Here is a 14,491-nt window from a genome sequence, read left to right on the forward strand (position 1 = left end):
TGTGTGTGTGTGTGTGTTCATGTTTACGCACGTGTGTACAAGAAAAAGGACAGACACTTGAGTGCATATAATGGACTACATGCACAGGGCCAACAGAGATGTTTGGTTAAAGGGGAAGTGCATCGATTTTTCAAGTAGGGCTCAGATGAAAGACAATTGGACATCGGTTCCGATGGTATATCTCTCGCTTGCGTACGGCAAGGGAAACTTGCCATATCGCCGATTTCCTGATCCCGTTTCCATGGCGACTACAGGTGATGACGCACATTCTGCTTAGCTCCGTGAGAGAGAAGGTCGATCACCATGATCACTGCAGAATTGTGTCATTTTCAGTTGTCTTCTTGTATTCACGAAGGAAAAGAAGTACTGTGTTCAATGCTGTTAGTGCCGTGAACTGTTTATTAGTAGTCCTCTCCGTTGTGTACTGGGACGTGACACCGACAGGGGAAAGCTGGAGTGCGGAGACGTAGGCTGGCAAGCGAAAATCGTGACGAACCAAGTGCTGAAATCTTGGTTGGGACAAATCAAACATTCAGCATTTACCTCAACCAAGGACCATGCCGTTTGCTCTTTCCACTTCCTGAAGCTGGATGCGCTGCCTGCTGGAGACTCTCCTATCTCTCGTAACATCTTCTGAAGCCAGGTGAGACGACGAGTAGCGGAGATTAGCGAACGAAATAATGTCGTATGTTTTGAAATTTTGCTGAACATATCTCAGGAGAGATGGCATATATGAACTTAGTCCATGTGAACTCAATCAGCCCATGAACTAACCCATGAACAAATGCTTTCCTTGCAGACGTGCATGTGTCTATCCAATCTACACGTAGAGATCATTCCATGCCCTCAGTGAATGGCCTATTTATATATTATTTGTCCATACACTTCATCTGCATGTTGTCTCTATGAAGAAGGGTATTGTTCATTTCATATGAAGAAGTTTGGGCAATAGATGCTTTCCTCTGGTACAATTCTGTTGACCTGATGTTTTTTCTAGCCTCATGGGTAGCTTAGGTGAGGTACCATCACCATCATGTTTACACGAGGGTCAAACACTGCACCGTTCTTTGTTGTGACATGACGTAAGTTATTGTAAGTGCTCGCAGACTCCATACATTCCAGCAACACCTAGCATGGTTTTCCGTCAACGTTGTGGGTGAACAAATTCCACACACACCATGCGCCATACACACACTTGCCCTGCCCTGTTGAGTCACAGCCACGTGGGCCCGGAGGGGCAGTGGAGAGAGAATGGGAGAACGCCGCCCCATGGCGCCCGGGACACAAAAACAAGAGTTGGTCCGGCTACGTAGGGAGCAACACACATATATATACATACACCACACACACTCACACACACACACACACACACACACACACACACACACACACACACACACACACACACACACACACACACACACACACACACACACACACAAAATGAGAGTTCGGGTCATCTGCCACGAGACTGACGTACGGCCGGGGAGAGCTTCAGCAGCGGTCGCAGGACACGCAGTATTCACCACAACACGGCCCCACTGTCGTTGGGGGCTGAGCCACACACTTGTGACGGGCAAGAACGCCACAGCTAAGAAAGCAACGGCCACAGCGATCACACTGGCATGCTCCACACTGCTCCTCCCTCTCTCTCTCTCTCTCTCTCTCTCTCTCTCTCTCTCTCTCTCTCTCTCTCTCTCTCTCTCTCTCTCTCTCTCTCTCTCTCTCTCTCTCTCTCTCTCTCTCTCTCTCTCTCTCTCTCTCTCTCACACACACACACACACACACACACACACACACACACACACGTGCGCACATACTGCAAGAAAGAGAGCATGAGTGTCAGATTCTTGCATAGGAAGTGTTTATCAGCACACACTTATACATGCACATGCAGGCACTCAACGACCAACTATGCACCATGCCGTATGTTCGTCAAACATAAGATTGCAATACCAAACTGAGAGAACAACATAAACAAGATCACTTACTTCGTTCTCCTCCAAGTGTGTCCTCCCCAGCCATTTCCCTAGGCGGAATGTAGCCTACGAAATGGTTTCTCTAGACTAGGAGAAGATGCTTGGTATTCGCCATCTGTCCTGATCCTGAGAATTGTTCAGCAAAAATTTCAAAACATACGACATTATTTCGTTCGCTAATCTCCGCTACTCGTCGTCTCACCTGGCTTCAGAAGATGTTACGAGAGATAGGAGAGTCTCCAGCAGGCAGCGCATCCAGCTTCAGGAAGTGGAAAGAGCAAACGGCATGGTCCTTGGTTGAGGTAAATGCTGAATGTTTGATTTGTCCCAACCAAGATTTCAGCACTTGGTTCGTCACGATTTTCGCTTGCCAGCTAACGTCTCCGCACTCCAGCTTTCCCCTGTCGGTGTCACGTTCCAGTACACAACGGAGAGGACTACTAATAAACAGTTCACGGCACTAACAGCATTGAACACAGTACTTCTTTCACTTCGTGAATACAAGAAGACAACTGAAAATGACACAATTCTGCAGTGATCATGGTGATCGACCTTCTCTCTCACGGAGCTAAGCAGAATGTGCGTCATCACCTGTAGTCGCCATGGAAACGGGATCAGGAAATCGGCGATATGGCAAGTTTCCTTTGCCGTACGCAAGCGAGAGATATACCATCGGAACCGATATCCAATTGTCTTTCATCTGAGCCCTACTTGAAAAATCGATGCACTTCCCCTTTAAGTGAAAGTATCGATGCACCTGACAGTGTCCAGGCATGTTGCTAGAATCCACAAGAGGTACATGTACATGTATTCGGAAAGTACACACGCTTTGGTGAGAGACTGGAAAAGGACAATCGGGTCTCGACTCAAAGAAGAGGGAAGGGCAAATGTTGGCAATATGCTTGTTCAACGACTACTCGTATCACCACTCGCGCAGGCGCGTAATTGCAAGAAACCGGCATATTGACGTCACCATGTGCACAGCACGTGGCCCAAGTACACAGGGATCAAGTGTGAGTACCGGCGTACAAGGGCCAGCAAAAAAAGTCACGTGTTGTCAAGAGGGGCATGCATTGCATGAAATGGGTGCCAGATTGGAAACTTCAACAAGGCAGAATCTTTGCCGTGCAGTGTGAGGGTGAAAGGAAGCATGCGCATTATGAGCCTGAATCACAACTAAGATTCACCGCAGCTTTCGCATACAGAGCAATCTGCGAACAGCAGGGTTCTCTCCTATAGCGAACAGAGAGGTGAAAGGAGAGAGAAAGAGAGAGAAAAAGAGAGAGAGAGAGAGAGAGAGAGAGAGAGAGAGAGAGATAGATAGATAGATAGAAAGAAAGAAAGAAGGAAAGCGAGAGGGGGGGGGGGGGTTTGAGAGAGCGAGAGAGTGCCTACCTGAAGCAAACCTCCGTACGGTCACATAGCACAAACATGTCGACTATTCTCGTCACTACTGGCAGTTCTGTACACACACACACACACAGAACGCAATAGTGCAGAACGGGAACATAATTCTTCTACACATTGAAGCATGCTCAATGCTCTTTCATTTCGACCCTGCACAGGTGTGGTGTCTTTCCTAACAAGTAAGTCGTCAATGACTGCTGGATACATGCATAGAATGAAAGGGAGGCTCGCCACAATGGCTGTTGGATACATGCATAGAATGAAATGGAGGCTCGTCACAATGACTGTTGGATACATGCATAGAATGAAAGGGAGGCTCGCCACAATGACTGTTGGATACATGCGTAGGATGAAAGGGAGGCTCGCCACAATGACTGCTGGATACATGCATAGAATGAAAGGGAGGCTCGCCACAATGACTGCTGGATACATGCATAGGATGAAAGGGAGGCTCGCCACAATGACTGCTGGATACATGCATAGGATGAAAGGGAGGCTCGCCACAATGACTGTTGGATACATGCATAGGATGAAAGGGAGGCTTGCCACAATGACTGTTGGATACATGCATAGGATGAAAGGGAGGCTCGCCACAATGACTGCTGGATACATGCATAGGATGAAAGGGAGGCTCGCCACAATGACTGCTGGATACATACATAGGATGAAATGGAGGCTCGCCACAATGACTGCTGGATACATGCATAGAATGAAAGGGAGGCTCGCCACAATGACTGCTGGATACATGCATAGGATGAAAGGGAGGCTCGCCACAATGACTGCTGGATACATGCATAGGATGAAAGGGAGGCTCGCCACAATGACTGCTGGATACATACATAGGATGAAAGGGAGGCTCGCCACAATGACTGCTGGATACATGCATAGAATGAAAGGGAGGCTCGCCACAATGACTGCTGGATACATGCATAGAATGAAAGGGAGGCCCGTCACAATGACTGCTGGATACATGCATAGGATGAAAGGGAGGCTCGCCACAATGACTGCTGGATACATACATAGAATGAAAGGGAGGCCCGTCACAATGACTGCTGGATACATGCATAGGATGAAAGGGAGGCTCGCCACAATGACTGTTGGATACATGCATAGAATGAAAGGGAGGCTCGCCACAATGACTGCTGGATACATGCATAGGATGAAAGGGAGGCTCGCCACAATGACTGCTGGATACATGCATAGAATGAAAGGGAGGCTCGCCACAATGACTGCTGGATACATGCATAGGATGAAATGGAGGCTCGCCACAATGACTGCTGGATACATGCATAGGATGAAAGGGAGGCTCGCCACAATGACTGCTGGATACATGCATAGAATGAAAGGGAGGCTCGCCACAATGACTGCTGGATACATGCATAGGATGAAAGGGAGGCTCGCCACAATGACTGCTGGATACATACATAGAATGAAAGGGAGGCTCGCCACAATGACTGCTGGATACATGCATAGGATGAAAGGGAGGCTCGCCACAATGACTGCTGGATACATGCATAGGATGAAAGGGAGGCTCGCCACAATGACTGCTGGATACATGCATAGGATGAAAGGGAGGCTCGCCACAATGACTGCTGGATACATGCATAGAATGAAAGGGAGGCTCGCCACAATGACTGCTGGATACATGCATAGGATGAAGGGAAGGCACAGCAGTATGCAACACACAGTACATGTACAGTCGTCCCTCTCTAATCCGGCACTTTATAATCCAGCACCCTCGATAAACCAGCACAATTTTCAGTAGCCAAAATGTCCTCTTCATGCACATTGCAGCAGTAAATCAGATTTGTTAATCCAGCACCCTCCCTAATCCAGCAGATTTTCGTGGCACAAATGGTGCCGGATTATAGAGGGACCACTGTACATGCATGCAGCGAAAGGGCAGCCAGCCGTGTGGGATTAGTCAGAGCTAGCTTGGGGATTACTGCATGAACTATCCTGCTGTGTGTGTGTGTGTGTGTGTGTGTGTGTGTGTGTGTGTGCGTTCGTGTGTTTGTGTGCGTTTGCGTGCGCTTGCGGGTAAGTGTGTGGGTAAGTGTGACAAAGTACAGCGTACTCCGATGTGCCCAGCATAGAGCAAAGATGCAATGCTGGGCAACGACACACACACGACAAAACCAAGCACACGTGAAGTTCAAGACTGTCACCACAGTCAGTGTGCCATGTGAGGATCATTCCCACTGTCGCAGGATCAGATGCAATGATATAATGATGCAATGATGCAATGATGTAATGATGTAATGATGTAATGATGTACTTCAAATGAAGTAATGATGACTCACTATCAACAGAAGACACAAGAGCTGCTTCCACGCATCCAATGTTTGTGTTCTGAGAGTCGCAAGTACAAAACAAGAACAAAAAGAACATACTAGTAGCGACAGGGCCAGTCGTACACAGCAGTATAAGGCTGTAAGCAATGTCAAAGAATACATACTAGTACACGGCCATATTGGCTCCAAGTCAACGCCAGCAGTCTAACGCACTATCGTGTGATGATCGAAATCAAATCGATTCACATGCCACACATTTTGTGTAGTGCCAAATGTCCACCGGCAGAGCCTTGAAAGTGCACACACAGTCAACACTTCTTCAACGTTCGTGTTGGAGTCGATGCATGACGAGGACACACAACTTTGGCCACATGCATGAGCATTGAAAATTATCGAGCTGCAGTGCGGTGAATACGAGTATTTGAGTGGAATAGGTCGGTACTGTTTAGCTACAGTAATTTCACAAAATGTCTACATACCTGTACCTGTACTTTTGGCCCAGTTTGGGTGCATCTCTTTCACACCTAAATATTTCAATTGCTGCACAAACACTGACACACATTGTCCAATACGGAACTGCTTCTCTGTACCTAACATTTCTGTTCACCTAACCTGGTCTTTTGCCCGCATACCGCTTAGATTGTGAGCACCTAAAATCTCTCAACTAGAGTACCAATCCATGAGTAGAACTGTTCTACAATTCACCGTGGCCGTGCAGTTCTGTACCGTGTGCCAGCACCCAGCAACCAACACGTGTATTATTTCTGGACAAGTCCGACTTGTCTGGAGAGAGTTGATCAGTTGCCCTAGCTTCCTTACCTGGACCTGGAAGTAAGACGTGGAAGCAGGAATCTCAAACATGTTCACTTCACCATTGGAGCCGAACAGCCGCATTTGTAGCGCTGGTGATAAGCCTTGCTTTGGAATCACCACCACGGTGTACACCATGGCTATCAAGCAAAATACATGTGCACACACACACGCACACACACACACACGCACACACACGCACACACACACACACACACACACACACACACACACACACACACACACACACACACACACACACACACACACACACACACACACACACACACACACACAGAAACAGATACTTTCATAGATGTCAAGAAAACCCCTGAAGAAATCCACATTTTATCGAAGCAAGCAAGCTACACTGAAAGCACTTTGCCGTACGGCACAAAGACGAAACAGCAATAAACACTAGCAATCCTTACTGGCCGAGTGATAGCAGTTACTGAACGATGACAAGTTGACAGTAGTCAGAATCAGCAGATGACCAATTAGCTGCTCGGCCATGTCCTCTTGCCGTAGAAACGCATAGTCCCGATAGGTCTCCCTGCACACACGCACACACATACACACACGCACACACATACACACACGCACACACGCATGCACACGCACAAACACACATATTCAGAATTATCAGGCAATAAACGCTATATGGCCTTGCCCTGCACTGCACTACAGAAGTGAGGATGTACATGTACTATGAGGAGTCTTGGCGGGGGGGGGGGGCATTACACTGACAGCCCGATCATTACATTGGTGGAAACGATAACGCATTCTACAGAGACAGTTCATGTCACTGATGTGTATAGTTTACTCCAAACAAAGGATAAGTAAAAGACCATGCAATGGCAGTAAGTTCCAACCAGGAAGTAGCCAAATACCTACCGTATTGTACTACTCCCTGGTTCCGACTCCTACACCTGGCACAGTCATCCCTCTGAAACCACAGTTCTTCAGCTCATCTTCTACACCTATATCCGGCACCTGGTACCGCTGATCCCCCCCCCCCCCCCAAATCATCTGCTCTCTCGCTAATGGGCCCAGGAATGCACAGGGATGCAGTGGAGGCATGGGGTTGCATCCTGAATGGAAGTTGCACATTGTGCCGTTCAGGGGCAGCGCTGTGCAAAGGTGATTGCAGAGCCAAATTCTGACTTTTAAAAAGGTTGCTTTTGCAATCAGCGCTTTGGCCGAGTGGTTGTAGGCATGATCACATGATCAGGAGAAAGAGAGCACTGTATCCGGGAAATGCTTGCGCTGGTTTTAGTTCGCGATTTGCGAGCACACACCAATTTGCACCTGGACATGTTTGCGATTTGAGTCAATTTCATTAGTTTTGTTGTACAGTTCTACATTTCGTGCTAGCTTACTTTGCGATTTCACTCCAATCGCAGGGTTCCAGATCGCAAAGGTTTCCCTGTGTACAATATGGGGAGTACTTGTGTTGGTCTGCGTGTGTGTGTGTGTGTGTGTGTGCGTGTGTGTGTGTGTGTGTGTGTGTGTGTGTGTGTGTGTGTGTGACTGTGCTTGAAGGGGACGGTTGCACTTTTTGTAGCTCCGGTTTATCTGAGTTTTCAGTCGTTCCTCTTACTAGTCTTAGGCCATGGGGTGGCTCTGGGTCCACCAGTCGCCCCTGGCGTGTTTCTGAATTTGCTGGGGCGAGGGTTCCGCGACGCGGTCGCCAGGGCAGTGTCTTTTCTGTCACGACCGTTGTCGTCCTCGTCTCTCCATTCGCGGTGGTGTAGCTGACCCCCGAATGGTTTCAAACTGCGAAGCTCGGAGTACAGTGGTGGCAGAGGCATGAGCTGTGAGTGGAGACGGTTGCTGGAGATGGATGGTGATGAAAGGAGAAGAGTTACGCTGCCTGACGACGCGCGGGAAATTGTTTGATCCTGCAATTTCAGTTCGAGCGCGGTGGACTTCTAGACGATGTGTCCTCATGGCTGTTTTTCAACGCTTGGCCTATCGCTGATATCCCTGCGTGGAATGTTCTTCCAGTGGAGTCCAGGTGGGACTTCGGGTGCCCACACTCCATCACCTGGTTGATTGTTTCGGAACTGCAATAATACAGGTTCAAATAATTATTGTTTCCTTTTTGTGCGTATCTCTTGTCATCTCCCTTTTCTATACGTCGCACACCAGATGTACTACTATCGCTGTCTTTCTCCTGCTATCTCTCTCTGCTTGCTGTTTTTGTTTTTGTTGCCACTGCCCCTCATCATACCCATGCTCGGGTGGAGGGCGGCGTGACCCGTTAGGGTAGCTGTCAATACAGTACAGTGTGTGTGTGTGTGTGTGTGTGTGTGTGTGTGTGTGTGTGTGTGTGTGCGCGTGTGTAGTACTTACACAAGATACACCATATCGTCGACTAGCTTCTCCAGATAGCTGGCGAGCATTTTTTTCTCTAGAGCCAACCTGCAATCAACCACCCAACCACCCACCCACATGTACACGTGTACGTAAGTGCACACACGCACGCACGCACACACACGCACACACACAGCCACAGCCACAGGAAGGATGAGCGCTATTCGTTCAGCTCACAGCATTGATGTTATTACAGTAGAAGCAAAAAGAAGATACCAACGCAGCAAGACTCATGACCTCTCCTCTGTCGGTCTGGCTGTCATAGTGGTCACATCTATGCCACGTGACTAAAATTGGGTAGAAATTTCGATGGTTCCGTAACATGATCTCAGAAGGGTTTTTAGGATTCTGATAGGTTTATGCTTCGAATTGGCAAGCCAGACTGTCCTCCCATGAGGCTTTGAGATGCCTGTCTTGCACGAATCGAGTACACATGTACTTCAGAAGTAGCAATGCAAGAGATTAAAATGTTGTGGATTAACCCGTTGGAGCTGATCGTTCAAAATCGAACGATACCAATGCCATGTGTGCAAGTGCACTCAACGAGTCATTACTCAGTCAAATCTCAACTGAATTCAACAATCGAAATACCTACGAGGTAGCAGAGAATCTAAGCTGTCGGCTCGAAACTCCGGGGTCGATACGAGCTAGTATAACAGAGCGGCAAGTGCTCGAACGTTCGCTCGATTTCTCATGCGTCAGCTTAGTGCAAATTTCGTTCAAAAGTGGGATTTTCCCTCTTACTGCCCACGCAGCGTGTGACATCACTCCCAGCGCTTTTTGTGAGTCTGTTAGAAGAAATTTGAATGATTTTGAGCTAGCACGAGTGAAATGGCGAGACAAGGACTATTCCAAAGGGTTAAAATCTCAGTTTGAGACCATACTAGAATTAGATACGGAATTCTCACCATGGAGTGTACAAGTAACATACTATGTTATCTATTTTTCTTTTTTTTCTCATTTCCTCTGTGCTGCGCTGACGAGTCCACAAAGGACGAAACAGTTCTGTCCGCAGATTGAGTATTTCGCTCCTGCTCTTGTAGCAGTTGAGCACTCTTGCGTGGGGTAGTACCTTTGCTGTTTGCGTTATGCAGAGCTCACTGACTTGTTAGTTTGAGCACTCTGGCAAGGTACGTTCGGGCCTGATTGGAAATTTTCATTTCCATTGCTATCAGGTTCGGCCTCATTTCCTCTGTGCTGCGCTGACGAGTCCACAAAGGACGAAACAGTTCTGTCCGCAGATTGAGTACTATGTTATCTATGTATTTAAAATGCACCATGCCAGTTCAATAAATGTACACTAGATACGGTAAGAGTTGAATCTCTAACGGGGCACAAAGTCTAATGTTCTAACGAGAAAGAATCCACCGTGAACTCAAGAAACGTTACACATAATATGTTATTCCTTCTCTCCTCTGTGCTAGACAAATAGAAGACAGGTGTGTGATGGCAGGGTCGTTAAACTTTGTGCCCGCCAAGTGGGACATTTTGCAGATCGTTAAACTTAGACTCGTCACACTTTTAACTCTCTAATACAGTAGTCAGAATACGCATAACGTTAGCATCTAGAGAGACGGCATGGGCAACTGAAACGCTATATCATGTGGGGTTCAACCCCGGGCTGCCCTTTACAGTTGCCCTAAGGGGCAGGGCTGATTCATACACGCTGGAACATGGTGTCACTCGTCTGCGCCGTGCTTGGGGTGAGCAGGTCAAGGTCGTGATTGTGAGTTGCATAGCCTACAGGTCACATTAAACTTCTGAATCCGCGGGTCTGAAGTTACTCTAAACGCACATCATTCCGGGTACTATGATCTTGTGCCGTCTCCCTGACTCTCTGCTGTACATGCATATCAGCTGCAGTCACACTCTACCTGCACTGTCATACTACTATGTAGGAAGCACCTACCTGATGAACGCCCGAGCACAGCCATTGTCGCTCTTGATCTCCGGCATACGCATGACACGTCTGGATGAGATGACACACACACACGCACACACATGCACACACACACACACACACACACATAAGACCCTAGGCGGTAGACGCCTACCATTACAGCAGCAACTCTAGCAACTTGTGCTGGGAAAGCACCATTCAACCGCTTGCAAGGCTGAAGAATTGATTGTCACTCTCTAGCCTGGTCTACGAGTATGCTACAGACTTCTTTTAGGCCAATGAATTCCTGCTTTCCCTCTCTTGTACACGCACACATCACGAGTGCGAGGGGTTGGCGGATCTATATCCTTTGTGCTTGTACCTCTTTCTATCTCTCTCTCTCTCTCTCTGTCTCTCTGTCTCTCTGCCTGTCTATCTCCCACTCACCTGATATCGTCTATCAACTGCACGTGAAATGACCGCCTTCTACCGACACAGAACGCCCGGACTGCTAACTCGCCCGGCGACGCTTCCTGTTCAAGTAGCTTCTGCTGGATCCGTTTTGATGATATCATCGACGACGACCTCATCACAGTAGCACCACTTTTGGGAGTTCCAGTGACAGATTTTCTGGAGTTGTACGAGAAATGCCGCATTCCTGAGTGTGCACACAGGGACAAGAGGAAGACAGCAAGGCAACAGGAACACACAAGTCTTTCACACATCCTTTAGGCTGTCTAAGTTCCCGTCTCTCGGGGAAAATCCACAGGGAGTATAAAAAGAGAAATGCGCACCTCCTGGTGGTTGAGTGCATACGAAAAGTAGCGCCAGGTATCAGCAGCAGCAGGGTGACATTGGCTAGGTGACAAGACGGAGACCCCGAAGAAAGACAACTGCTGTGGAACTGTGTAAGACACTGTTGCCTGGCTGAAGTAGCTGAAGACCAGGCCCAGGACATTGGCAGATTGGACGTAACGGCACCGAGGTTATGATGATGATGCTCCTGTTGCCATCATAAAAAAATATCTCTACACATTTACCGGATACTAGCTAGCAGCGTCGTTAAGTCAACCATATCTCTAGACATGTACATGATAGCTAGCAGCGTTGTCAACCATATCTCTACACGTGTGCCGGATAATGGCTAGAAGCGTTGTTAAGTCGACCCTATCTCTATGTACCGGATAATACCTAGCAGCGTTGTTAAGTCAAGCTAGCAACATGGATGTGTTCCACTGCAGCCTCAGCAGCATCTATGCTGGAGACTTCAGTCACTCAAGTCCGCATATACAGGTATCACCTGCCTATGTTGCTGTGTGCATCGCGTATGTGTATGTGTGGCAACACAAGCAGCGACTACAGCGGGATGTCGAAGGGAGAAAAGCAGTTACGGATGTAGAGCAGCCATGAGCACTAGCCTGCACAGCTCTAGTCTTACTGTCCAGGGTCGACTCGTCGGTAGGCTTTAGACGATCTAAAGGAACAGCACGTTGCCCTGTGAAGAACATATGTAGGGGTGATGATGCAATGGGAGGGGGAACGGATGGGAGGACAAAGGGAGTACAGCAAGAAACTATACATGAGGAACCAGCAAATTGTTCCGGTAGCCGGACCTTATTTATTCTCCCACCCGAGAACTGTTTCCAGCATTGCGGCGCAGGCACAGTGTGTTTCTTGACATGTCAGTGTGCTCAGAGCTTCTACATCGGGACAGACCTATGCACTGAAAAAGTGTGCATGCATTCTATGCATTCTGTGCTGCATGCACGGCGTATAGAAGACAACTACAGCCATATATGTGTGCGTGTGTGTGTGTGTGCGTGTGTACGTGCGTGTGTATGCGCTGCTGCAGTATAGCTTCCGTACAGAACTAGATTCCCACCCCGTGAGTGTAAGTACTGGACACATGCATGATGTGCAGGATCATACGGAAATGTACCACTACAAGTATATTTATTACCCACTATAGTCTAAGAGTCACAACCATGTCAATGCACACAGCTATGTGGAGTATTCTGCAAAAATAAAGAGGACAGCTGGCCCCTTGTTCCACGTCCTCAGCAATGTTGCCGGAGTCCTACAATCTTTACCCGGTGAGGTATAGCAAATACGTCAAGTACACCATGTAAATCAAAATAGACGACATCCCTCCCCCCCCCCCCCCTCCCCCTACACATGCACACAACCCACAACCTCTCGATTGGAACCCCCCCCCCACAAAAACACAGCCCGCAACATCTCGATTGGAAATCAATCGCAAATTCCACAGCACCATATCGGACACACACACACCATGTACCATGTACCATGTATCCGCCCGTCGCAAGAGAAGCACGCAAATCTGCAAATGCACTGGATGTGCACCCACAGATTTTTCTCTTTATAGCAACAATAGCGGATCTGATTCTGATTGAAACAGATCACGACAAGCGCCAGATAACTGTCTAATCCACACAACTGGCGAAGTCATGTGAATTGACCCCCCAATGCACACCTGGTCTATACCACACGGAGTACATCGGCATAAAACGGCCAAGACAGTTACCTATGCACACCCTACACTTGCTGGGGTAACCAGTATAGACAGCACGCTGCTTTGATAAAAGCAGACACTAGATGCACTGGTACCTTGAAGTGAAATTGGAGTTATTTTACCAACCAGCCACGGCAACTGGGTACTGGGAATCCAGGGCCAACAGACATACCAACAACCTCAGCCATGAAAGCTATATAGTAACGACACACTGGATTGTGGAGCCGAAACTAGTCCAACTTCCAAAATGCTTTGGCAAGAGGGTAGCCTTCCGACAGGTTGGACACACACACACACACACACACACACACACACAATACCAACAGCAGCATCACATCACCGTGAGTATTGCTCACCACTGGAGGAGGCACCCGACGTGTCGCTCATGAGGTGTTTTGCCGGTATCTTGGCTCTGATCAGACTTAGGCCTGGGTCTGCAGGGCTGTGGCCATGCTTCTTCATGTAATGACAAAGACTTATCCAGAGCGCTGACCTTTGCCCATGCTGCAACCAGTCCACACCAGAATATAGCAGAGTCAAAGGGGAAGGGGAAGGAGAGAGAGAGAGAGAGAGAGAGAGAGAGAGAGAGAAGAGAGAGAGAGAAGAGAGAGAGAGAGAGAAGAGAGAGAGAGAGAGAGAAGAGAGAGAAGAGAGAGAGAGAGAGAGAGAGAGAGAGAGAGAGAGAGAGAGAGAGAGAGAAGAGAGAGAGAGAGAGTTGCCTTGTAGCTATGTGTAGCTACATGTACCATAATCTCGCTCATAAAACACCATAGAGAGTAGAGACCATGGTCTTAGAATCAAAAAGTCATTGTTTTCGTTCCTTTCACAAGTGCATTTTCGTTCGATTATAAGACCTTGGTTATATGCGAGAGACAAAAATCGCATCGACATGTATATGACTGACTGTGCAAGTTCACATATTATTGGTGAATACCAGTACAATGGAACCACGGTGATCCTCGTTTCGTTTTGTGATTTTCATTCACTTACAAGACCATGGTCATCTAACCGGAGGTGGTCTTATAATCGAATATAAGACCATGGTCTTATAATCGAATATAAGACCATGGTCTTATATGCGTTAGAATACGGTACATGTACATCACAGTACATGGCTGTGCTGCTCTGATCAGTTCTTAAAAGTACTATTACTGCTTGCAGTTGTCCACAAGACAAGTGACTCGGTTTCTATTTCACTTGGTCATAAACTAAT

General features: G+C 47.8%; 1 protein-coding gene across 1 annotated transcript in view; it reads right to left on the reverse strand.

Moving 5' to 3' along the window:
- LOC135813496 (DENN domain-containing protein 5B-like) overlaps nucleotides 1–14,491 on the reverse strand; it is a 46,052-nt gene that overhangs the window by 7,165 nt on the left and 24,396 nt on the right. The window contains exons 16-23 of the mRNA XM_065326589.1: nucleotides 13,635–13,782; nucleotides 11,193–11,403; nucleotides 10,776–10,835; nucleotides 8,846–8,914; nucleotides 6,922–7,043; nucleotides 6,500–6,630; nucleotides 5,690–5,738; nucleotides 3,375–3,441 (exon numbers count right to left, since the gene is read on the reverse strand). Of these exons, the coding sequence (XP_065182661.1) occupies nucleotides 3,375–3,441; nucleotides 5,690–5,738; nucleotides 6,500–6,630; nucleotides 6,922–7,043; nucleotides 8,846–8,914; nucleotides 10,776–10,835; nucleotides 11,193–11,403; nucleotides 13,635–13,782 (857 nt within the window). The remainder of the gene's footprint in view (nucleotides 1–3,374; nucleotides 3,442–5,689; nucleotides 5,739–6,499; nucleotides 6,631–6,921; nucleotides 7,044–8,845; nucleotides 8,915–10,775; nucleotides 10,836–11,192; nucleotides 11,404–13,634; nucleotides 13,783–14,491) is intronic.

The sequence above is a fragment of the Sycon ciliatum genome, chromosome 4 (genome assembly GCF_964019385.1).
Source record: "Sycon ciliatum chromosome 4, ocSycCili1.1, whole genome shotgun sequence".
In the NCBI taxonomy this organism is placed as follows: Eukaryota; Metazoa; Porifera; class Calcarea; order Leucosolenida; family Sycettidae; genus Sycon; species Sycon ciliatum.